Below are 27,462 nucleotides of genomic sequence, written 5' to 3'. Positions count from 1 at the left end.
ATTAAAAAAAAATTACAGATGTTCCAGTATGGCTAAAGAGCTTGCGACTGCATAAATATGCAGGTCTATTCTCCCAACTCGCATATGAAGAAATGATGGCACTCACGGAAGTTCAACTAGAAGCACAGGTATGTTCTTCAACTTTGATTATTTATCCATAGATGATATAAATGTAAATGTTCAGTTAAATTTGTGCTTACCCTGCTCTGAGATTTTTTTTTTGTATAAACCTTTTTTTTTATTGGTCTGATTGAGAATTCTCTCCCAAAAACGCCTCTTCCGTGCCGACAGAGACGAGCTGGAGGGAGGAAAGACCCAGTCCTCACAACCTATTTTCTCCTTTTTTTTTATATTAATGACCTCGATGAAGAAGTGAAAGGATGGGTCAGTAATTTTGTGGATGATACAAGGTTGGAGGAGCTAATGCTTGTCGCAGGTTACAAAAGGATATAGACAGAATGCAGCGTTGGGCGGAAATGTGGCAGATGTAAGGTGGTGCATTTTGGAAGGTCAAACCTGAAGGCTGAGTCAGATGCTTAACGGTGGAAGAACAGAGAGACCTTGGGGTCCAATCCATAGATTGCTCAAGGTTGCCGTGCAGGTTGATTGGATAGTTGAGAAGGCCGATCAGATGCTAGGTTTCATAAATTTGGGGATTGAGTTCAGGAGTTGAGAGGACATGTTGCAATTGCACAAATCTCTAGTGAGAGCACACTTGTATATGGCATTCACTTCTGGTCACCTCATGATAGGAAGGATGTGGAAGCTATGGAGAGGGTGCAGAGGAGATTTACCAGGATATTTCCTGGATTGGAAAAGGTGTCTTATGAGGTAAAGTTAGCAGAACTAGTGCTTTTCTCATTGGAGCGAAGAAGGATGAGAGGTGTCTTAATAGAGGTCTACAAGATTCTGAGAGGCATAGATAAGGTAGACAGCCAGCACCTTTTTCCCAGGGCTGGAATAGCAAACACCGGAGGAGATCTGTACAAAGTGAACGGAGAAAAGTTTCAGGGGGAGGAATACATGTTAAGCTGAAGAAAACAGGAGATAAATTTTCCAAACATCACATACCCTGAGATTCTTTTTTCTGCATGCCAGGCAGAATTTCTACTTAGAAGTAGTACAAAAACTATACTCAAGAATAGTTGTTTAATTTTTTTCCCCACTTCTTTTTAATGTAACAGGTTACAATATCATCTGTATTATTCTACAGGATTTGTTAATATTCTCTTTTATTTTTATTTTCATGTACCTATGTTACATTTATACGATGAAACTAATAAAAATATTGAAAGAAAGAAAAGATGCATATACAAAAGAAATTTTTAAAAAAGTGTCCAATATAGAAACAAATCAATATTCAATATTAAACAATGAGCAAAGTAAGTCTTTAAATGAGTCTGAATTTGTTGTTTTGGAGTCTGATGGAGGAGGGGTAGCAACTGTTCCTGATCTTTGTTATTTGCGAGTAAAAGCAGAAAAAGCTGGAAACAATGAGCAGCTCAGGGATCGTTTGTGGAAAGAGAAACAGTCATTATTTCAGTCAAACGTTTGTTGACAGAACTAGGAAAGAAAGAAGTTGGTTCTATGTTACAAAGAGGGTTGGGGGATGAAGGTACAAGTCCAAGGAAATACTCCTGATATGAAGAAAATATGGTTGCTACAAAGCAGTTGCATATCAACTGTTTGATAAGTTAGTGAAGGTAACGAGAGAGAGTGAGAGAGAGAGAGAGAGAGAGAGAGAGAGAGAGAAAGAATGGGGGATGGTGAAAGGGATAGAGAGAGAGTACAAAATAAAAGGGTATGCATTATCTGTAATATTCTTAAGGGAGTCCCTGAGTTTGTTGTTGAGGAGTCTGATGGTGGAGGGGTAGCAACTGTTCCTGAACCTGGTGGTACAAGTCTTGTGGCACCTGTACCACTTTCCTGATGGCAGCAGTGAGAGCAGAGCATGTCCTTGGAGGTGTTGATTCTGCCACTCTCTGATGGCAGCATTCCATGAAGATTTTCTCGATGGTGGGGAGACTTTTGCCTGTGATGCTGGACTGCATTCACTACCTTTTGTAGGGCTTTCTGCTCAGTTTTATTGTGCCTCCATACCAGGCTGTGATGCTGTTGGTCTGCACACTTTCCACTACCCAGTTAGAGAAGTTTGCCATGGTTTCTGAAATCCTTTAGGTTGGTCCTTTGTTAGGAGTAACACTTCAGTGAAATATATGATAGTTATTTAGCAAAAGTTATTTGCAAAAGATTTGCAGATGACTTTTCTTCCCTTGCAGGAAAGTCTATATTCATTGTCATTATATGTGTGCAAAAGAATTTTTTTTAAATGCCTTTAAGACTTTTGATGAAGAATTTGACTACTGTGAGATTTTAACTGAACTTAAAAAATTTGATAATTCTTTGGCAATTTTGATTTTTTTTCATGTCACTAGGTTTGTTATCAGGGTTTCCAACTAAATAGGGAGGGTAGGAAAGCTCCAATATTAGGAAGTTTAGTGAATGAAGAGAGGGTGAGGGAGTGGTGGCATCAAATAGCAAAGAGGAAATTAACAAGCAAAATATAAACAGGGTGCATCTCAGATCAATCCAGAGTTGGTGAGAACTTAATGGTCTTTATTAAAATGCATGTACTGTTTTCATTAAGATGGAAGAGCTGACAACGGAGACAGCAACTTAGATTCAGATTTCACATTTATTGTCAGAGTACATACATGACATCACATACAACCCTGAGATTCTTTTTTTCTGTAGCCGCAGCAGAATTATCACTAATTGGTGGTGCAAAAATAACTTTACATAGCATAAACATGTAAACAACAGAACTGTAAACAGATAACAAATGTAAGCAAACTGTGCAATACAGGGAGAACAAAAAGAAAATCAATAAAGTGCACAAGTCAGAGTCCTTAAATGAATCTCTGATTGAGTTTGTAGTTAAGGAATCTTATGGTGGAGGGGTAGCAGCTGTTCCTGAATCTGGTGGTGCAAGTCTCTTTCTTGATGGCATTAGAGAGAACAGAGCATGTGCTGGTGGTGTGGGTCTTTGATGATTGCTGCTGCTCTCTGACGGCAGCATTCTCTGTAGATTATTCAATAGTGTGGGTGTTTTGCCTGTGATGTCCTTGGCTGTTCCACTAGCTTTTGGAGGGCTTTATGCTGCAGGGTAATGGTATCCCCATACCAGACCATGACACAGCTGGTCTGCACACTTTCCACCACACCTCTGTAGAAATTTGTCATGGTTTCTGGTATCACACCTGAGGCGTTGACATGCTTTCTTCACAATCCCAGGAAAGATCCTCCGAGATGGTGACTGTAAGAACTTAAGATTGCTCTCCCTCTCCATCTCTGATCCCCCAGTGATTGCTGGTTTGTAAACCTCTGGCTTTCCTGAAGTCAACAATCAGCTCCTTAGTTTTGGTGACATTAAGGCAAGTTGTTGTTGGTGCACCATTCAGCCAAGTTTTCAATCTCCACCCTCTCCTGAAGACAGCACGCATGTCATCCTCAGATATGTAGAAGGCATTGAGTTCCTGTGGGTGAGAAGCTTTGCTGTCTTTGGAGTGACCTATTGGCTATTACAGAGATGTGGATTCTGGGTGACCATGACTGGGTGTCTAGTAATCCAAGTTTTTTTGGAATATTTTCATGATTTTCCAAACTGGAACTCAAACACATCAACATTATCAGTGTCATTGTTAACAGTATCAGCATTGACTTCAATTACAATTATCCATTTTATACAGTTTTCTGCAGAGTTCAAGCTCTTTTCATCTCCCTCCCTCCCCAACCCCCACATTTAACACTTAATTAACCATAGTTACACACAACATTCAAGACACTCACAACAAAGATATAAGACATATATCAGGGTTTTATGGGTTTGTCACGACATGGTGGCCAGAGTGCAGGCTGTTTTCTTGACTTTTCCTGGTTAGGATAAAACACTCCCCCACCCCCCCCCCCCCCCGGCCCTCTCCGTTTTCTCCCCAACTGATTGAGGGATAGATGGGGGAGGTAGGGCGGCAAGGTGTCATGGTATAATCATGCCCTTATGGAATTTAAATATGGTTGACAAATTTTCAAAAAAGCGATGTACTTTTTTCTTATGAGTAATTTTCTTCAGGGGAACACAGCTTTCCAGTTCTGCATTCCAGTGAGTAAAGCTCAGGCAGGAGTCAGATTTCCAGGTAACCATTATGCACTTCTTGGCCACTGCCAATGCGATAATTACGATTGAATTTTAAATTTGGGCAGGTTAATCTTGAGTCTGATGTCTATTATGTTTCCCAACAGGAACAACTCTGGGTCCTGTGGGAATTATTTACCTATGATTTTTTTCTTGGACTTGGTACACCTTGGTACATGTCTAGGTTGCGTGCACAAAAGTTCCTGTCTCAATACCACATCTGAAACATTGGTCTGACAATTCAGGTTTAGGTCTGTTCAATTTTTGCGGCGTCAGGTATAGAAGGTTGCTTTGCACCAGCCTGTACTGTGAATTAATGATTGCAATCATGCTGATTCACTTGTCATTTGGTATTCCTAGGTCCGACTCCCACTTCTGCCTTGATTTATGAAAGCCTGGTTTAGGTCCTCCCACTTGGAGCAAAAAATGCATTGCCGAGATGAACATCCGTGTGTTCCCCTTTGAATCAGGGTCTCTATGTCACTGCATGCTGGTAGGGCCATAGTTGGACATAATTTGGCCTGCAAGAAAGATCTTATCTGAAGGTAGCAGTGGAACATCTTATTTGTAAATCATATTTGTGCCTGAGTTGCTCAAACAATATTAGTTGTCACCGCTCACAACAGTCCTCTACACACCTGATGCCATTACGACATCAGGTGACTAGGATATGATACCTACTGTCAAGGTATTGATCTGTTTAGAGTCTGGGGTGATTTTGGGGCAGCCCACCCCTGATCCTAGATATTAGTTAATTTGTTTGAAATGAAGATAATTTGTTTTAGTATAGGGCTGCCTGTTTTCCCAGATAACAATTTAGCATTTCATTTATAAATAAAGTCCTCTGCTACCTTCTCACCTACCCCTTGCAGATCAATTTATGCCCAGGATGGTACACCATCCCCTCCCCCTCAAAGAGTGAGGTGATGTATTTAGACTGGGATATGTTAGGCAGCTTAGCAGAGATTCACCACAGGCTGCCCAATAGTATTTCTTGAAGTCTAGCATTTATAATCTGCCCAGACTAATCCCAGGTCAATTTTTCCATAGAGACCCTGGCTCTCTTTCCATTCCATAAAAATATTCTTATTCATTTGAGTAAATTTTGGAAGAATCACCAGGACAACACCATGGGCAGTGTCTGGAAGAAGTACTGAAGTCTCAGCAACACATTCATTTTAATACAGTTGACTCTACCCACTAAAGTTATGGGCAGAGACATCCATCTATTTAAATCCTCCTTAATTCTCCCAAGCAAGGAGGTATAATTTGATTTATATAAATTATTCAAGTTATTGTCTATTCTGATTCCTAGATATTTGATACTGTTTTGTGGCCACTTTAAATAATTGTTTTCTTGGTGTTGACTGTAATCCCCCTTTGTAAGTGGCATAATTTTGCTCTTGTCCCAATTGAGATCAGTTGGAGATCTCCTCATAGTCCTCCAGAGTGGAGTGCAGCTTGGACAATGAGTTTGCCGTTATGTCAGATATATCAGCACATCATTGGTGAATAAATTGATCTTGTGTTCTTCCTGGCCTACTCTAAAACCCTCCATATCTGGATCCTGGTGAATGGCTTCGGCTAGTGGCTCCATGGCTAGTATGAACAGAGTTGGAGATAGCGGGCACCCTCTACTTGATTTTATCAGTGGGAAAACTGGAGAAATTTGCCCATTGGTCAGAACTTTAGCCTTGGGTACAATGCCTTTATTCAATTCATAAAAGGAGCCCTACTTATCCAGCACTTTGAATAAGAAATCCCACTCCAAACTGTCAAATGCCCTTTTCCACATCCAGAGTCACAGCTAAACTTCTCTCGTTTCTAGTTTGCTCCAGATATGTTATACTCAACTGTCTGCCAAAGTTATCCGCTGCCTGTCTTTTTTTCACAAAGCCCACTTGGTCTTTATTTATTACTTTTGGCAGATGTTTCACCAATCTATTTGCCAAGGCTTTGGCCAATATCTTATAGTCTGTGTTTAACAGTGAAATAGGACTATAAGAAGATGGCATTAGCAGATCTTTATATCTTTTTTAAGGATCATCACAGTGATTGCTGTCGGAAAAGATTCCAGGAGGGCATGGGTCTCCATTGCCTGGTCCACCACCTCCATATAGAAAGGCATCAGTTGCCCTATCCTGTTCCCATTATTTCCTGTTCTTTCTTCCAATTCTGTAACGCTCCCTTGCAAAGCATTTAATACTAAATGACATTTGTCCAACTTCACATTTAACTCATTTTCTCATTGGCTTATTTTCCTGCCCAAGTCTGATAAGAGTGTCTTTTTCATCTCCTCTAAAATTGTTCACAGTGAGGGCTCTGAGTCAGCCCAATACCATTCTCCCTTTCGGCGGCACCAGCCTCCATGTCACTCCCGACTTCCTAGGTTACCCTGGTATGTTCTCTGTCTCAGGGTCACTGCTTCCCGTGTTCCCCCTCTGTCCTCTTCTGCTGCTGATCGGAGCTCATTGGTCTGGGTAGGTAACTACTCTCCTCATCACTAGATGAGCTTGTGGAGGTGCTCATCTGTAACTCTCTCATGGGTCCAAGGCCTCCCCTTGCCATCCCTTTACACTTTGCCGGGCATTGAGCCCACATACCCGCCGTTCTCCTCGAGGTGGCTGACTCTGTCTCAGCCCCTCCGGAAGCCCAATGCCTTCCGGCAACCGGTCCCTGACCACGTCGCCAGTTTTCGTGTGGTTCCCAACTTCTCCTGATGCCATTCTGCTGGGCTAACACTGGGAGTTCCCCCTATGTCGGGTCACTGCCACTACTGTTGGGGGTCCAAGCCCACCACCTTCAGCACTTTCCACGCCATCTTGCTGTTGTTGAGGCAGGTTATTCCTACCCTCACAACTCGGCACTGTTCTAGACACCATTTTCTGTTGATTGGAGTTCTTTCTTCTCATCATCTGGTTGGGGTTTTGTTCTTTCATTTTATTCTTTTGATATCTTATAAATTTAATTTTTAGGTGCTTTTGTCCTGATCCAGGAGCTCTCAGGGACACATCCTACTCCTCTATTTGCATCATGTGACCCTCTTCAGTAATCCAAGTTATATGATGCTTCAAAAGAAAAAGGGATAGGAGATCTGGTGGTGTTAATCAAGAAAGGCATCAGAGCAATATTAAATCGTGGTACAAAGGCAGTGCATAGTACAGGCAGTCCCCAGGTTAAAAACGTCCGATTTATGAACAATTCATATTTACGAACCAACAGGCCGGTCAGAAGTAGAATACCGTCAACTTCCGGTTTGAGTGTGGTTGAGTCACAGTATCGTGAGAGAAATGCTGTACCATACTCTTTTTGACCCGCAGTTTTAAATTTGCAATGTTAAAGTTTTATTGTTGTTACTTTATAAGACTCTAAAATATTTGAAATATTGTTGCTGAGCTGTGGAATAGAGAGAGATAAGTGGCTGTGTTGTGTGACAGTATACAGAGTATATATATATATATATATATATATATATATATATAGAGTATAGAGATATGCTTTTGGGAGATACATTGGGAAAGGTTTGTTCGAGTAGGTCACATACAAACAGTTTAAAACAGATCTTGTTTGAAATACTGGAGCTCTGTCCCATGCTAGACATATCGGCTACATAGCTTTTGCAAGAGCTTTGAAGAGTGCTCAAGAGACTTCACTAATGGATTGTTGTTTGCAAAAGGCAACAGATGAAAGAGCAGATCAGAGCCGCTGTTCTCTGAAGGAGAGCTTGCTGTTGAAAGAGGGTCATGTGGTTTTGCAAGCAGAGAGAGTCTAACAGGCTTTCTCTCAGAGAGAGAGATGCAGAGATTACTTGTACAGTATTGCAGCCAGCAGAATTAGCTGGGACTGGAACAGGACAAGCTGGCAAGCCTGTTTGGAAGATGGCCCTTGTGGTTCATGCAAGAGGAGAGGACTGGTTGTCTAATGTTTCACTTGGAATAAGAGAAACAAAAAGGAACTCTTTGATGACCTGAAAGAAAGAGGTTATCATCTGGAGAACCTTGAAGGAGCAAGTTTCATCAGCAAGACACTGGAGTGGCTGATGGAAGTACATCAGTTGTGAATGTCCTAGAACAACAAATCTCTCTCTGAAAACCGACAAGAACCTTCCTGAGTGGTTACCATTTAGCTTTCAAGCACCAAAGCCTGGTGAACTTTATAAATGTTAAATTCTGTGCACAGTATAAGAATTGCCTGCAACCAGTGAACTTGGAGGAATGAGAAGTGAGATTGGACTGTGAACCAAAGAACTTTTCTAAACTTACACGAACATTAGACACATGTGCGCTTAGAATTAGAAGGGGGTTAAGTAAGTCAATGAAGATAAGTTAAAGTTTGATTCTGTTTTCATGTTTAAAGATAATTAAAAGCAACCTTTGTTCAAGTTGCCATTTGTCTTGGTGAATATCTATTGCTGCTGGGTTTATGGGTCCTCTGGGCTTGTAACAGTTGAAAGTTATTGCTGTCCCCACTATGATTGGTCTCCCTGCAGAATCCTGCAGCATGCTGCCTTACACTGATGGGAATCTGTTTTCTTGCTGGTCTGCCACATCAAAGCAGAGACCACAGAGTTTACAAACAACTGAACAACGCCAGTTTGTATGGAGGGGAACCACTGGGTTAAAGTTGGGGGCAGACTAGTGAGTTTCCAAATCACTGAACAATGCATTAGGGTTCGGGATAAACTACATGAAATAAATATTTACTTAAATAAACAATATTCACTTATTGCAAATAAAGATCAGTTTTACATATCCCTTTTATGGCATGGGAATGTATTGCGTTAAAGTGCATTGTAATAATGCTTTGAACAGTACGGTTTTCCATAGTACTGAACTTGTTTGGAACACATTAACAGTGTTGGACTCTTATTTTGTCTGGTTTACAAGTGAACCAACAATTTGGTGACTCTTTATTGCCTCCTTGAGTTAAAGGCAGCTGGAAATGAACAGTTGCTTCTTTGCAGCTGATTCCACCTCCAAGTTTCACATGGCAAAAATCAAACCCTGACTTTCCACCACCAACAGTAGCCATCTCTCCATCATCTTCTCCTACATCATCCAATTATCTAATTATTGTTATGCTTAAGATGTAATGTATTTGGAAGTGTTTCTTAAGTATTTTACTTACAAGCATAGAAAGACAAAATATATACAGTACAACTACAACTATCTGAAATCAGATACTTCAAAATTCTAATTTTTCCAAAAAAAATTTAAAATTTCGGATAAATGAGGATATCTGAAACAAATCAGAAATCCTCATTTATTCAAAATTTTTTGGAGCCAAACTGACTTCACAGGTTGAAAAAAAATTCATTTGACATGAAATTAGAACGATTATTCTCATTTCAAGTAACTCTCCCCTCTCTTTCCATTACTCCTTTACCTTCCCCTACTGACTTTTCTCTTCAACTCTTCCTCTCAAACAGTGATCGGAAGAATTCCATATGTCCCTATGTCATCAAGGAGAGTGGCCTCCCATCAGCAGCGGGGGACATCGGGCTCCTGTCAACAATGAGGGATGTCAGGCTCCCGTCAGCAGCGGGGAACATCGGGCTGCAGGCAGGAGCGGGGATGGCAAGTTCCCAGTAGTTGAATGAAGGATGACCTTGTGTAAATAACCCTAAGGGAGCTTAATGGAGTAGATCTTGGGATGTTTTCACTTGCGGGATAGTCATGAACAGGGAGACATGACTACAAAATATTGGTTTGGTCATTTGAAATGGAGGTGCTTGGAAGTTTCTCTGCCCCAAGGGTGTTAGAGGCCAAATCATTAGCTGTATATTTAAGGTGGACATCGATAAATGTTTAAAAGATTAAAGTATTCAGGGGAATGTGAGAGAAAAGGAGTTGAGTCCAGTAGAGATCAGTCATGATCATTTCAAATAGTGGGACAGGCTTCAGGAACCTTGAAGACTTCTATTCTAATTTTCTTGAATTCAAAATAAAATAATCAAAATCAGCATTGCAGATGTTACACAAATGTTGCAAAATTAAATATTTTAAGGCTGTATTGGAGAAGGATCAGAAGGGAACATGTTAATGAAATATCATAAGTACAGGTACACAATCCTTTATCCGGAACCCTTGAGGGACAGTGTGTTCCGAATTTCAGATTTTTTCCGGATTTTGGAAAGCCAGATTTAAGCCCACCCGAATTGTGCTGCCATATCCACCCCCACCCCCACCCACCCCTTTCCAGTCGCATTGCCGGTCTAAACCTCCCCACCCCTTGCCTGCCCGACTCACGCTGCTGGTCTCTTCCCCCCCACCCCCCCGCTTGCCCAACTCGTGCTTCCGGTCTCCCCCCTCGCCCGCCCGACTCGCGCTGCCGGTCTTTTGCCCGCCCAACTCGTGCTGCCGGTCTTTCGCCCGCCTGACTCGCGCTGCCTGTCTCACCCGCCCGACTCGCGCTGCGGTCTCTCACCTGCCCAACTCGCGCTGCCATCTATCTCCCCACTTGCTGGATTTTGGATGTCCAGATAAAAGATCGTGTAAGGAAAGGAAAAGCTTGAAAAGATGGAATATAAAAGAGAATGGAAAGCCAATATAAAATTTTAAAATGTTAAACAAATTTATAATTCTGTAGTATTGTGCTATTATCAGGTCTTGCTCTTGAATGCATCTGTATGAATCTTCAAGGAAGGGATAGATACAATGGAGTGGATGTAGTAGGGTTATATGAAGCAGAATAAAGAGAATAAACCATTTGGTATTTCGGTTGTTCAGATATGTGACGCTTGTGTTGGGTCTTCTACAATTCTGAAATTTTAATTATTTTCAGAAAATGATGCAACTTTGGGTACCCTTTAAATCAAGGACTGAAGTCAATATTTAAAACTCTTGTATTAAATGCACTAAGCTGGTTGAACAAAGACATTAACCATAATCTAAATATTTTGTCATGAATATTTGAAGTAAATTATGACTTTGCCAGGCTTTTTTTTTAGATACTTTATTATCACAGTAAAATCTGAAAATCCAGGTTCTTTAAGCATAACTCAGAATAAATTATAATTTAAAAAATATATTTAAAATGTTATAAATTTTGATATACAGCATGGTACAGGTACACGATCCTTTATCTGGTTGGACAGTGTGTTCCGAATTTCAGATTTTTCCGGATTTCGGAAAGCCCACCCGAATTGTGCTGCCATATCCACCTCCACCCACTTCCAGACGCCCGGCCGTCACCCCCAACCTCTCCAAGCCTTCTGTGTGCAATCAAAGCTATTGTTTCATTATTAGGGGTTTTGGTACTTTTTGATCAACTTAAGGTTGTTTTTTTAAGCAAAATAACATTAAAAATATAAATCATTTTAAAATAGTAAATTCCACCATTCTGTAAGATCGACGATCTAGTCTTGGCAGCAATGCCTTCCTGCTTGTTCATCACCCCCATTAACTGCCCTGTGGTTTAACTGACTGCTGATATTTCCTTCAATATATTCAATTGCTGCGTTTCATTAATTTCCTGGGAGAGAATTCCAGAGTTGAGACCCTCTGAGAGATGAAATTCCTCCCTTGTTTGCAGCTGCAAATTCTGAAGCTATGCTCACTATTAAGGAAAATGTTCTCAATATCCACAGCAAAAATCACATTTTAAAATAAATTAGTGCAAAAATAAGAGATAATGAGGTAGTGTCAGAGGTTCATTGTCCATTCAGAAATCTGATAACATAGGGGAAGAAGTTGCTCTAGTGCTGCTGGATGCTTGTTCTTAGTCTCCAAAACCTCCTTCCTGAAGAGGGCATGGCCTGGGTGGTGGCGGTCCTTGAGGATAGAGGCTGCTTTTTTAAGACACCACCTTTTGTAGATGTCCACGATGGAGCAGAGACTGATGCTAGTCAAGTTCACAACTCTCTGGAATTTTTTCTTGTCCTGTGCATTGGCACCTCCATACCAGACAGTGATGCAACCAGTCAGAATGCTTTCCTTGGTACACCTGTAGAAATTTGCAAAAGTCTTTGGTGACATACCAAATCTCCACAAACTCCTCACTAAATACAGCTTCTGTGAGCCTTCTTCGTGATTACATTGACTTGGAGACCCCAGGACAGAGATGTTGACATCCAGAAACTTGAAGCTCTTAACCCTTTCCTGCTCAGCAATTTGTGTTTTAGCAACAATCTCTTGTATTTTAAATTTTTACTTTTTTGATTTTTTTTATTGGTATTTATTAGAAATTCAGTACATTAAAGAAAAGGGAACAAATCTGAAAATACAATATCACACACACATACATATATATATTTATGTATGTATGTGTGTGTGTATATATATATATGTATATGTATGTATATATATGTATATATACACATATATATATGTATATATATGTATATATACATAAATATATGTATGTATATATATGTATATATACATATATATATATGTATGTATACATATGTATATACATATATATATGTATATATATATGTGTGTGTATATATATATGTATGTATATATATATATATATACATATATATACATATATATGTGTGTGTGTGTATACAATATAAACTTGCCCCCTCCACTGCCATTGGTAAAAAATAAAAAAACTTAAAATCAAAAGTATTATATAAAGAAATATCTCACGCAACCTACTCTAATTTTAAAAAAATAAGCTTTTCCAGAGGGTTACATATATTTTGCAGTTTTTGGTTTCTACGTAAATCAAAATGCAAAGCTAAGACTATATCTCATCTTGAAAAGTAAATACATCTAATCACATTAGAAACATTTACATCATATGAAAATAAGACATAAAAGGTCACCGTGTATCTTCAAATTTCACTGATGAATCAAATACAAGCTCTCTAATTGTTTTCTAAGCTTAAACAAGACAAAATATGAGAAGACTATTAATACACTATTGGAGGTCTAGAATCTTTCCATTTGAATAGGATGTCTTTTCCAGCCAACAATGTAGAGAAGACCACAACCTGTTGAACAGGTACAGAAAAACTCACTATATCTGGGTCATTAACCCCAAAAAGAGCAGTTACTGGAATGGGTTGTGGCTCCACCTGGAATATAGTTGAAAAGATATTAAAATTTTATTTCCAATAGTTTTCTAAGGATGAACAAGATCAAAACGTATGTGTCAATGTAGCAATTTCAGATTTGCATCTGTCACAAATAGGGTAATATTAGAAGAAATACTAGCCAATTTATCTTTGGACATGTGAACATGATGCACACTTTGAATTGGATTAATGAATATCAGGCACATATAGAAGAGGTATTTCTCAGTTTAAAAATCTTGTCCCATAGATCCTCTGATTAGGGTCTTGCAGGTTCCTGTGCCCAAGCCTTTTTTAATCTTATCATGATTACTGGACATAATTTTAATAATCTATCATATAATTCCAATTAATCCTTTCTGAGAAGATTCAATTGAAAAATATTATTATCTAGATCTGGTGGATAAACAAATGGAAAATCAAGTAATATGGTATTTAAGAAATTTTTAATCTGTAAATATCTTTTTTAAAAAAAGAGTATTTGGTAAGTCATATTTACTTGCCATCTGATCAAAGGACATGAAACAACTTTAAATAAATTTGCATGAGAAACAATACGTTTGATTTTCCATATAGAGAAAGATTGATCAATTATTTATGGTCAAAAAATTAATTATGAGAGCACTAGATAAGACATAGTTTTTTTTTAAATAAAAAAATGTCCTAAATTGGAACCAGATTCGCAATATATGTTTTGAGTATTGGATTAGATATATTCCTATTGATCTTGGAAAACTGAATGGAAGAGAGGCACCCAATAAAGAGGTCACTGATGCTACTGTATAAATCTCAATTCTAAATTTGTCCATAATGGACAATCCAATTTGTCAGAATAAAAAATCCAAAAAGTTAGATAACGAATATTAACTGCCCAGTAATCAACTCTAAAATTAATTAAGGCCATACCTCCATTTTTTTTCAACTTTTGTTAATGAAATTTACTAATTCTTGGGTTTTTGTTCTTCCAAATAAAGTAAGAAACTTTTGAGTCAATATTATTAAAAAAAGGTTTTGGGTAGGAAACTGGAATTGCTTGAAATTAATATAAAAATTTAGATAATATTTTCATTTTAATTACATTAATACGACCTATTAAAGATTATGATAAAAGAGACCATCTAGAAAAAGACAATCTCACGTACTCAGAGAATAAAAATTGAGTTTATATAAATCTTTTAGTTGTGGCAGAATATTAAGGAATATTTTTTGGGAGATAAATTGGAAAAGATAGAGTAGGTTACATACACACACTTTAAAACATCTTATTTGAAAATACTGGAGAATTCATATTATGAGAGACTTGACAGAAACCATGGAAATAAATGGACTATTGTCTTTAAAGCAACAAGCAGGAGACATATGTCTATTGATCACTCTCTGCAGAGTTTTCGAGTGATTACAGAAAGGTTAATAATGGGTTCTTGTTTACCTAAAAACAACAGATGAACCAGAAGACTGATTTCTATTGTTTGCTGGAGAAGGTCAGGTGTTTTTTGCAAGAGAGAGTGATATGGGCTTTCTAGCAGTTTGAGAGTCTGAGTGTCTTAGAGAAAGGGAGACTGAACAGTGTCAGTGAACTAAAACAGAAGCTCCAGAGTGGACGATGGCCTTCTCTTGCAAGAGGAGAAAATGAGTTGTCTAGTGTTCCTCTTGGAATAAGAGGAACAGAAAGGAACTTTGTGGTAACCTGAAAGAAAGAGGTTATTATCTGGAGAACCCTGATGGGGCAAGTTTCATCAGCAAGACATGGAGGTGACTAATGGTGGTACCTCAGTTGTGAAAATCCTGGAACCACACATCTCTCTACAAAACCTACAAGAACCTTCCTGAGCAGTAGCCATTTCCCTTTTGAGCACTAAAGCCTGGTGAATTTTATACATGTGCACAGTATAAGAATTGCCTGCAGCCAGAGAACTTGGAAGAATGAGAAATGAGATTGGACTGTGAACCAAATAACTTTCTTAAATTTACATACACATTACATACACATGCGCTTAGAATTAGAAGGGGGTTAATTTGGGTTAGTTAAGTATAGAAATCAGCAGCGTGGACTCAATGCTGTCGACCTCTGCCATCTCGAGTACTTCCACGTTAGGGATGAAAGCGATGCGCTGGATGGGTCACGTCTCCAGAATGGAGGACCATCGCCTTCCCAAGATCGTGTTATATGGCGAGCTCTCCACTGGCCACCGTGACAGAGGTGCACCAAAGAAAAGGTACAAGGACTGCCTAAAGAAATCTCTTGGTGCCTGCCACATTGACCACCGCCAGTGGGCTGATATCGCCTCAAACCGTGCATCTTGGCGCCTCACAGTTCGGCGGGCAGCAACCTCCTTTGAAGAAGACCGCAGAGCCCACCTCACTGACAAAAGGCAAAGGAGGAAAAACCCAACACCCAACCCCAACCAACCAATTTTCCCCTGCAGCCGCTGCAACCGTGTCTGCCTGTCCCGCATCGGACTTGTCAGCCACAAACGAGCCTGCAGCTGACGTGGACTTTTACCCCCTCCATAAATCTTCGTCCGCGAAGCCAAGCCAAAGAAGAAGAAGAAGTATAGAAATAAGTTAAAGTTTGATTCTGTTTTCATGTTTAAAGATAATTAAAAGCAATTTTTGTTTAAATAAGCATTTAACATGGTGAATGTCTATTGCCGCTGGATTTTGGGGTCCTTTGGGCTCGTAACAGTAAATATGTGAAATTATTTCTAACAATCTTTAATGGAATGAGTGTCGATGGGGACCTGCATATTAATCAGAAAAAGTTCACTTTTGTGAAGGTTTAAATTATTCACAGAGAAGGAGATGAATTGAGAAAACAGATAACATAACTGGGATAGATTTTTCGGTATCTGAAATATAAACTAATAAATCATCTGCAAACAAAGAAACCTTGTGAGTTGCTCCATCTCTGACAATCCCTTGAACCTCATGAGAGTTGCCAAGGGCTCTTGCCAGAGCTTCTAAAGCTAGATCAAATAGCAAAGGGCTAAGGGGACATCCTTGTCTAATTCCTCTAAACAACCTAAATGAGCACGATTTGTTATTATTAGTAACTAGCATAGCTAAGGGCGTACAATAGATCAATTTAATCCATGATATAAAGCCCATACCAAAATTAAATCTACTCAATATTTCAAATAAATAGTTCCACTCCACTCTATCAAAAACTTTTTCAGCATCTAGAGAAACTACACATTTTGGAATTGTGTCCGAAGGGGAGAAAATAATATTAATCTACGGATGTTAAATTGTGAATAGTGACTAAATAAATCCAGTCTGATGTTTAGCTAAAACAGAGGTAAGAATATTTTCCAACCTGCCGCTAGAATCTAAGAACCTTAAAATCTATTTTCAACAAATAAATTGGTGTATAGGAAGTACATTCAGTCAAATCTTTCTGTTGTAGGAATCAATGAAATTGATGCCTCATAAAAAGTTGCTTGTAAGGTCCCAGAAAAAACTGAATTTTCAAATACTTTACATGGTTGAGGAATAAGTAAATTAGTAAATGATTTTAAAAATTCCACCATAAACCTGGGGCCTTGCCAGATTGAAGTGGAGATGTATCTTTGGAAACTTCTGACTCTAAAATTGAGCTTCCAACAAGTTTTGATCTTCGGATGATATTTTGGGGATATTGAACCTTCGCAAAATTTTATCCATTAAAATAGAATTATCAGGAAATTCAGATTTGTATTGATCTGAATAAAATTCCTGAAACACTTTATTAATTTCAGCATGATGAAAAGTAAAGTTTCCATCCTTCTTGCGTATCTTTGTAATTTGTCTTTTAGCTGCACCTGCCTTCAGCTGACCAGCTAACAGCTTGCCTGATTTGTCTCCATGTACATAAAATTGAGATTTATGTTTAAGTAGTTGATTCTCGAAGGGTTAAGTTAATAAGTCATGCTGAGTTTGAAATTCTACTCTTTGCTTATAAAGGTCCATATTAGGTGTCATAGAATATAATCTATCAATCTTTTTAATTCTATTAGCAAGTAATATAAGTTCACTTTTGGTACCTTTACTAAATCCAGCAGAATAAAAAAATATTTGTCCTCATAGAAATGCTTTAAGTGCATCCAAATGACCAGATTCGAGATTCCTTTAGTGGAATTTGTCTGAAAAAATAAATAAATCTAATCTTTAATAAAGCTAATGAATTTCTCATCCAGAGGCAGAATAAAATTGAGCTGCCATTGTTGAACTTCGGAAGTACCACCGGATATTTCAACAGGAAGCTTTAAAGGTACATGATCAGAAAGGATGATTGCATCGTTTTCACATTTCCCTATTGAAGGCACCAATCGTGTATCAATTTAAAAAATCTATTGGTGGTATTTCTGATATACATGAGAAAAGAAAGAAAATTCCTTTTCCTTCTGATGTAAAAAAAACTCCTTCATATATCAACTAAACCATAGTCCAACATGAAAGAGTTAATATAACTAGCTGATTTATTTGGAAGTAACTGAATGGTGGAGGATCTATCAAAGGATTTAAGTGATAGTTAAAATTTCCACCCATAATCAGCATGTATTCATTCAAATTAGGTAGGGAATTAAAAACATTTTGGCGGGGGGGGGTGAATAATTCAGGACAGTCAATATTTGGAGCATATATGTTAACCATTACTAGCTCTTATTTCCCAATGAACTATTAACAATGTTCCTGCTACATCAGATATTGTATTAAAATGTACAAATGAAACCTTGGAATCAGTAAAAATTGAGGCATCTCTAACTTTAGTTGGAGAAAGGGAGTGGAATTGTAAACCTTTCCAAAGTTTAAAAAAAAATGCAACCTAACAGAAATTCATCTCCTGAGCAAAGATAATATTGGCCTGAAACCTTTTAATAAAATTAAATATCCTTTTGCATTTAATAGGATGGTTAAGGGTATTCAAATTCCAAGAAATACAATTCAATGTATTTATAGCCATATTAATATTAAGATTAATAAAATTAAAAAGGAGAGCTTGTCATGCATTTGGAAACACATTCCAAAGAGGGCAACAGAACACAGTATGAACCATAACAAAAATACAATTCCCCAACCACTCAAAGCTGCTCAAGAAAAAAATATATATATTAACTAACCCCACCTCCATCTCCCAAAGCCCAAAAGCAACCCAATAGAAGGGCAGAAAGCTAAAACTACTCATTCCTTAATCCCTATCTCCAGCTGGGAGTGCTCTAAACAAGAATTATAAAGTTATGTTAGTTCCCACACATTATAGACAAAACATATCAAGTTCTGCATAGCAAGACATCAAAAAACAAAATTAACAGCCTTGAAATTACAAGGCTGAAAAAGAAATGATTGCCATTTTACAAACCCCGTACAGTATCGAATGTTAATTAATAAGGTAACCACCTGCAAAGTTAAACTATATAAAACTTATTTTTTAAGCAAAACAATATCGAAATAGAGAAAACAGAAAGAAAGGAGTGAATCCAAAAATATCTTCAGCTATGACATCTCATAACCAGGAAACAGTTCATATAGATTGCTACAGAATTTGGGTATCATCTTTCAGAAACTTCCAAGCTTGATCTGGATGAGTAAACCATTTAGGGGGACCATTTTTGGGCAAAATCTTCAGACATGCAGAGAAACAAAAAGAAAGGTGAAGCCGATTTTGATAGAGTTTAGACATCTTTAAATTTTGTTCTCTCTGCCAAAACATCAGGGCAGTAATCTTCCACAATAGAGATATCATGAAATTTCAGCATTCCTCGTCTACGAGTCTCTCTAATTATAGCTTCCTTTGTTTGAAAATACTGAACGCAGAGAGTAATAGGTTGAGGTTTAACTTCAGGTGGAGGTTGTAACCTTAAGAGTATGACGTTCACAATCCAAAATTGGAAGTTTACTCAACACTCCTTTACACAACTCAAACGGCATGTCTGTAAAAAAGTTAATTGCGTCACAAGTTTCAATGTTTTCAGGAAGTCCAAAAATACTTAAAATCTATCTCTGGTTTCTGCTATCTAGGTTGATATTTTGAAAATCAGCTACAGTCTCTTGAAAATGTTCTTTAAAGTGTCAATGCACTCCCACTGATCTTGATAGTCCGCTGAAAGCTTATTATATTGTTTTTGCAAGTCAAAATGCCCTTGAAACTTTTTCTGATCCAATGCCTCATTACAAAAGTTCAAATTATCAATTTTAGCTTCCAATCTTATGAGAATTTCTTCAACAGATTGTGAAGCTTCTATTTTAGAACCTTTTCTTCCATTTTTCCCTTATATCGTTTTAAGAATGGTCCTTCTGCTTCTTAACTATGCCATTTAGAGAGAATTTAAAAAAAAATTCCCACAAAGAACAGCTTTTACAGATTAAGATAGCTGTTAGGTAGTGAGAAAAAGGTTAGCTGTTCAAGAGCAACACCAAAAACGTGTTACTCCATTGGCCACCAGCTGGAGTCCTCCTGAAAATTTTAATATCTCCTATCAATCCAAACTTGAAGAAATGAAACTCTGGAGATGATAGTTCATTTTCAATGAGCAGTGACTGTTAATTATCACAGCACACCTACTTAGGCAGGAATGAAGGTCTTAATTTTCTGTGTTGTGCAGAATTTCATTCAAAACTTGTTAACTGTTAAACATTTAGTTTTTGCCAGGCCATCTTAGAATTGATGCAACTCTGACAACAATTCTCTATTTGAGTTAAACAACTGGCCCATTGTTTTGATTTAAAAAAAAAACATACTCTTGTTATAATAGATCATTTATATAGAATTTTTAAAAATGAGGAGCATGTCATTTTCATTAGAACAATTACTGGTACAGGAGTGAATATCATCATTAAGATCTGGAAGTTTTTTTTCATCTGAATGTTTGGGTAATTATTTAATTCACTCTGTCCATTCCCAAGTTCAGGCCAAGCTATCTCAAATATCAAACTAAGTGATCCATATCCATTATATTTTCAGTTGCATTCTGGCCATGTGTATATATAGTATATTGTAAATCCTCCCATCATTAAAGTTATTCCAGTTATTTTTGTTGATTTGAAAAATATTTCACCTTTCTAACACCTGGTACCCTCCCTTACATATTGATGGGAATTAACCGCAGACCACCATCATCAAGTTAAGTAATTTCCTACTACTAAAAGTTAGCCTTAATTTTGGAAAAATTGAATAAACCTAGTTGGTTTGACTCCAAGGGAATTGTTTTGATTGATATGATAGCAGGACTTGGGTCTGCAGCAGCTGATATTCCATCCCCATCTGGGGACATTTTAATTTTGTCCTCCAAACAAATTTTACATGAACATAAATTTTAAAAACCTCCTCTTATAAAACCAGTTAGATTTATATGATTAATCTTTTAATTAGTTACCATTATGAATGAAAATTTGAGTCTCTTTTTATTCTTACTGCAGAATGTTACCAAAGGTGCAAGGCACAAAATTGTTCTCAGCATACAAAAGCTAAAGGAAAGACAAAATGTACTCCGATTATTGGAAAAGGTAAGAAGTCAGAGCAAAAACAATTAACAAATCATTATCACTGCAAATCTTTGTTACTGAAATCATGGAGTTAGAAACTGTGACGGAAACAATATTTAACAGCTTTGTTTATTGTATTGTTGCACTATCTACATTTGAAATTATATTTTGTTGTACAGAAGATAATCCCTCGACTCGTAGAAAGTTTAGAACTCTGAAGCCTTATTCCTTGTCATTCATCAGTTTGTACTTTATTCTTTACAAGTATTTTCCCTTCACAAAAGGGATGCATATTTGGATAATATTTTGTTTGGAGGAAATTTGTAAATTGTAAGTTGTTTCGTCTAAGTTTTTGTGTAAATCACAGATGCAATCCAGAGCTTGCGAATTCCAGACATAAGACAACTACTTGGAAATAATCAACACATTGTGTTTCCTCTTTTGAGTGAGGGATAACAGTCTCAAAATAATTTAAGATAAATAAGATAAGAATGCAGATGCTAGAATCTGGAGCAAAAGAAATTATTGGGCCAAACATCATCTGAAAGAGAAATTTTCTTGTGGATATTATGAGTCCTTGGAGTCCTCTTCCTCAAGGGCCAGTGGAAGCAGAATCTTCTTTGAGGTTGATTCTTGATTAACCTTAGGTGCTCTGCGATTTGTAAGGGATTACTTAAGGTGGCATGTGAGTGGTGAAAAAAGGTTGAGAACCACTGCCCTAGATGCTGGTGGAGAAGTTGTCCTTGCTGGGACTCAACTCTCTCTGTAACTGGATTCTGGACTTCCTTACAGAAAGACCGCAGTCTGTCCAGGTTGACAGCAGAATGTCGAGCACCTTCATGCTGAGCTCAGGTACACCGCAGGGCTGTGTGCTCAGTCCACTCCTGTTCATGTAATTGACCCATTTCTGCAATTCCAGATCCAACCCCAACAGTCTCCTCAAGTTTGCAGATGACACATCAGTGGTTGGCCTCATCAGCAATAAGGATGTTGAAATGCAGAGAAGAGGTTAAAAATCTCATGAAATGGTGTGAGAATCACAACCTGAGTCTCAAGAAGGACAAGACAAAGGAAATGATTGTAGATTTCAGGAGGACCAGGGACAACCACCCTCCACTACACATTAATTGCTCAGTAGTGAAGAGAGTGGAGACCACCAAATTCTTAACCATAAAAGCAAGTATAAAGAATACTCTGTGGTGTTCGTAACTCAATCATGAAGAGGACGCACAAAATCAGTGAACCGGTGCAGACTCGAAAGGCCAACATGGCCTGTTTCCGCTCCGTAAATGGTTATAGGATTAAACTGAAGGGGTGAGCAATCCTGGACACACAACTTCTTCTCAATTGCCATGAAGGTGCAACAGTGACTATATTTCCTGAGAAGACTGAGGAGCGCAAGGCTACTGGCCACCAGTCTGTCAACTTTCTTAAGGAGCTCTATCGAGGCGTATCACAGTGAGGTACGATTGCTGTAGAGCATCAGATAAGAGGTCAATGCACGGGACCTTAAAAGCAGCAGAGAGGATTTCTGGGGACTCCTTCCCCCACACATTAATGGGATTTACCAGGATCATCATTTATAGATGCTTGCAAAATCGAGGACTCCACCACCCTGCATGCAGCATCTTCCAGCTACTCCCATCAGGAAAAAGATAGAAAAATCAGAGCCAGAACCACCAGGCTGAGCAACAGCTTCTTCCCATGGGCAGTGAGACTGCTGAATAACTCCAAAAACAACTTTTTGTGACTCTACTATTAAGTAATAATATTTATTTTAATATATGTACCATGTATATGTCTTGATTGTCTGTATGTGTGTGCTTTGCACTATTCTGCATCATGGATGGGAGAGTGCTGTTTCATCAGGTGGTACTGGTACAATTGGATGACCAATAAACATGAACAAGTTTGTCTATTCATGAAATTCTAATTTGCTGTGAGCGCAATGTTCAAAATATTAAAAGAATAAAAATTCATACAAATATACTTGAAGTATTTAACCATCAACATGTCTCCCTACTTGGTACGTGCTTCGGCCAATGAATGTAGAAAGGGATTTTTGAAGTGTTAAACTCACTTTAAATATGGACATTTTCTCCACTAATGTAGTTCAAATTTATAAAAGAGAATGTTGATTTGTTAGAAATGCTTTGCTCCAGTCTATAATTAATTGAATTTGATACTTTAAAAGATTAGAGTAAGTAACCATAATGCAGGAGAAGATTTTTCAAATGTGCAATTTAATAATTTTTGTTTTCAGATCAAAAAGTGGAATTGTTCACTGGAGTATATGTTATCTGAAATATCTTAATTTTCCATGACCATGCTTTCTACGATGAATTGACATTTTAAATAAATTATCTTAAATGTAAACAAAAATGTATACACATTAATACTGTATCAATGTTTTATCTTCTATTGCACAGGATATTCTTGAAGGTGGCAATCTACGGAATGCACTCCAGGAGCTGCATCAAATGATTCTTACTCCAATCAAACCTTACAATTTCTCTCATAGTCAGAGCACAAGTGAACAGAACCAAGCCTTTGACTCTCAATCCTCTATAATGAGCTCAGACAGGAGCATAGGAAGTCGGCTTTCTGATATAAAGGATTCTGCTGCAGGTGGCATACAGCAGCAAAACATTACAGGGTGTGAGGGTGAGTCAGGAGGCATTGTTGTTCCAGAAGGCGATTTGCCTGGACAGTTTACCAGAGTCATGGGTAAAGGTAAGCCTTGGTATTTAAGATTTCTTAAATATAAATATGGGTAGAATAGCAAAATGAGCAATGAACAAAAATGTAATTGAATATTGGATTAAAAGATGAAATGAATGTTTTTGGCAACTTTCGATGAAATTTCTGTTGAAACTTCTATTTCCTTGTGGCAGAGAGAGAGAGGCCATTTAGCCTATCAAATATATGCCAGCACTCAGAACAATTTCATGAACCCCTTGCACCAGCTTATCTTGTGAAAATCTATTCTTGCATATAAGTCTATAAACATCCTGATTTTCTCAGCAGCCACCTACATTAGGGGAAATTTACTGTTGATAATTAACCTAACAATCAGCATAACTTGGGAATCTGTGAGAAATCTGGAGCACCTGGGGGGATACCCTTCACCAAAATGTAAAATTTTAAACAAATAGCATCAGAAGCATCACCAGGATCACTTGAACTATTGACAGCTGCACCTTCTCCACTGCCACCACGCTGACCAAATCTGCAAATAACTGTTTCAGAATTCTTGTATCCTCAGTGAAAGGTGGAAAGAAATTTTTTGAAAACAGCCGAAAAGGCAGCAAACTGTCCTTCCTCTTGAATTCTCTTTTGCTTTCTGCTGTGATTATGGCAGAAGATTATATTTTTAAAAGCAAATACTTTCTCGTATAAACTGGAGACACTGGTGAGTGGAATCTGCTCGAGGATTTTTAGCAGGTCGAGAAGCACCAGTGGGAGAATAAGAATTAGTCAATATTTCAGGCTAGCACTCTTTATGAAGACTGAGATTGCAGAGGGGAGATTGTTATTTCAACTCTTCTTCCTATTCCCACACAGTCCTGTCTATCCTTGGCCTTCTCCAATCCCAGTGAGGCCCACCATAAACTCAAGGAACAGTAACTCATATTCCACTTTAAATATGGTTTTCTTGTACTTTTATACAAAATAATCAATGCTTATTCCCCACATTTATCTTTGAAACTTATATCCTGTTGGAGTACCAATTAAACCATATTAAGTAATTGTAATGTCGGATGATCTTTCCACATTTTTCCTCTGATTGCCCCTTGTGAAATTACATAACGTGGGGAATGTAGGGTGGCCATTCCAAAGGAGGACAGGGTCATAGGCTATTACACACTATGTTTGCATTTGTTGTGTGTGTTATATATTAATATGGTAATATATAATCATATATTGGAATGGCCACCCTAAGCCATCTTAATTTGGAGGGGAGAGGGCCAGGAGGAAGAACGATTGGATTGGCATCAAGGTCCTCTCGTGAAAAGTTTTGTCAAGTATGAAGTAAAATTTCACTCTTTTCTCCCTTCTGAAGAATGGGACCCATATATTCCAACTCTCATCTTTGTGTACATGAATAAGTTCTCAAACAGTTTAATAACTCTCACCATCTTTGGATCTTGATTTGCTATGAAAACTTCAGAGTTGACTTGAACTCTCATCTTTGTGTACATGAATAAGTTCTCAAACAGTTTAATAACTATCACCATCTTTGGATCTTAATTTGCTACGAAAACTTCAGAGTTGACTTGAACTCTCATCTTTGTGTACATGAATAAGTTCTCAAACAGTTTAATAACTATCACCATCTTTGGATCTTGATTTGCTACGAAAACTTCAGAGTTGACTTGAACTCTCATCTTTGTGTACATGAATAAGTTCTCAAACAGTTTAATAACTATCACCATCTTTGGATCTTGATTTGCTACGAAAACTTCAGAGTTGACTTGTCACAGTCTTGACTTGTGACTGCACTAAAATGTGTTTTGGTGGCATTGCTCATCAAGGAAAATATCACAGCTGTGCTCAGGCAGGACAGACCCGAGAGCTTGTCCACTGAGGCTATAATGGATGAAGCTGTAAAACAGAAACGGTATAACCACATTCATTGGGTTGTATTATTGGAGGAGCAAATCTGTAAGATGATAGCTGCAGGAAACTTAAGGTTATGATTGAAGAGGATTTCAACTTTCCACAAATTGACTGGTACTGTAAAAAGGCTGGATGGCTTGGAGTTTGTCAAATGTGTTCAGGAAGGTTTTTGAAATCAATATATAGAGGAACCAACCAGAGAAAGTTCAATACTGGATCTCCCATTAGGGAACGATACAGGAGAGGCGACAGAAGTAGGTGTAAGCGAATATTTTGGATCCAGTGATCATAATGCCATTAGTTTCAAGTTAATTAGGGAAAAGGATAGGACTGGTCCTTGGGTTGAGATTCTCAATTGGAGAAAGGCCAATCTTGAGGAAATGAGAAAGAATCTAGAATGTGTGGATTGGGATAGGTTGTTTTCTGGAAAGGATTGCGAGGGAAGTGGAAAACCTTCAAAGTGAAATTTTTAGAGTTTAGAGTTTGTATGTTCCTCTCGATTAAAGCCAAAGTTAACAGGCATAGGGAACCTTGGTTTTCGAGGGAAAGTTGTGGATCTGGTTTGGAAGAAGAGAGAGGTGTATAAGCAGATATAAACAACATGGAACAAATTAGGTACTTGAGGAGTATAAAAATAATGCAAGAATAAACGAGAAAGAAACCAGGAAGGCTAAAAGAAGACATGAGGTTGCTTTGACAGATAATATGAAGGAAAATTTTAAGGGTTTCTACAGGTACTGTATATTAAGAGCAAAAGGATAGTGAAGGACAAAATTAGTCGCCTTGAAGATCAGAGTGGTCAGCATTGTATGGAGCTAAAAGAGATGGGGTGATCTTAAATGGTTTTTTTTTTGTATCAGTATTTACTCAGAAAACTGACACAGTGTCGTGGGATGTAAGGAAAACAAGCAATGAGGTCATGGAACCTGTGCAGATTAAAGAGGAGGAGGAGGAGTTAGCTGTCTTAAAGCAAATAAGGGTGGATAAATTCCCTGGGCCTGACAAGATATTCCCTCGGACCTTGAGGAAGGCTAATGCAGAATTTTTAAGGGCTCTGGCAGAAATACTTAAAATGTTCTTCCTCCAGAGCATTGGAGGGTAGCTTGTGTCCTGCTGTGTTTTTTTTTTAAAAAAGCTCCAAAAGTATCCCTGGAAATTATAGACCAGTGAGCTTGATGTCAGTATGAGGTAATTTATTGGAAGGTATTCTAAGAGATCAATATACAAGTATTTGGATTGAAACCAATTAGGGATAGTTAATGGCTTTTTGTGCAGTAGGTCGTGTTTAACCAATCAGATAGTTTTTTGAGGAGTTAAAAGGAAAGTTGATGAAGGAAACGCTGTGGATGTTGTCTATGTGGACTTTGACAAGGACCCACATGTTAGGTTAGTTAGAAAGGTTCAGACACTCAATATTTATGGTGATGTAGTAAACTGGATATGAAATTAGTTGTACGGGAGAAGCCAGAGAGTGGTGGTATATGATAGCTTTTCAGATTGGAGTCCTTTGACTAGTGGTGTGCCTCAGGGATAGGTGCTGGAATCATTGTTGTTTGTTAACTTTCTCAACAATCTGGATGATAATGTGGTAAATTGGATAAGTGGCTCAAAGATTGGAGGTGTTGTACGCAGCAAGGAAGGCTTTCAAAACTTGCATAGGGATCTGGACTGGGTAGAAAGGTGAACTCAAAAGTGGCAGATAGAATTTAATGCAGACAAGTGTGATGTGTTGCATTTTGGAAGGACAAATCAAGAAAGGACAAACACAATTAATCACAGGGCACTGAAAAGTGTGGAAGAACAAAGGGATCTGGGAATGTAGATACATAGATCCCTGAAAGTGGCACCACAGATGTAAAGGGTATAAAGAGAGCTTTTGGCATTTTGGACTTTAAAAATCAAAGTATTGAGTATGGCAGTTAGGATGTTATGGTAAAGTTGTACATGACATTGGTGAGGCCATATTTGGAGTATTGTGTGCAGTTTTGGTCAACTAACTGCGGCAAAGATATCAATAAGATAGAAAGAGTGCAGAAAAGATTTACTAGGATGTTGCCCAGGCTTCAGGAAAGGTTAAACAGATTAGGACTTTTTTCCTTGGAGCATAGGAAAATGAGGGGAATTTGATAGAGGTATTTAAAATTATGAGGGGCAAAGACAAAGT

At 38.0% G+C, this 27,462-nt stretch overlaps 1 protein-coding gene across 3 annotated transcripts in view; it reads left to right on the top strand.

Moving 5' to 3' along the window:
* samd4a (sterile alpha motif domain containing 4A) overlaps positions 1-27,462 on the top strand; it is a 152,375-nt gene that overhangs the window by 74,038 nt on the left and 50,875 nt on the right. For all 3 annotated transcript variants that reach the window (XM_069916947.1, XM_069916946.1, XM_069916948.1), the window contains exons 5-7: positions 19-128; positions 20,613-20,699; positions 23,108-23,411. In XM_069916947.1, the coding sequence (XP_069773048.1) occupies positions 19-128; positions 20,613-20,699; positions 23,108-23,411 (501 nt within the window). The remainder of the gene's footprint in view (positions 1-18; positions 129-20,612; positions 20,700-23,107; positions 23,412-27,462) is intronic.

The sequence above is a fragment of the Narcine bancroftii genome, chromosome 2 (assembly GCF_036971445.1).
Source record: "Narcine bancroftii isolate sNarBan1 chromosome 2, sNarBan1.hap1, whole genome shotgun sequence".
Classification (NCBI taxonomy): Eukaryota; Metazoa; Chordata; class Chondrichthyes; order Torpediniformes; family Narcinidae; genus Narcine; species Narcine bancroftii.
The sequence above is the reverse complement of the archived record's forward strand: the minus strand, read 5'-3'. Positions and strand labels throughout refer to the sequence as shown.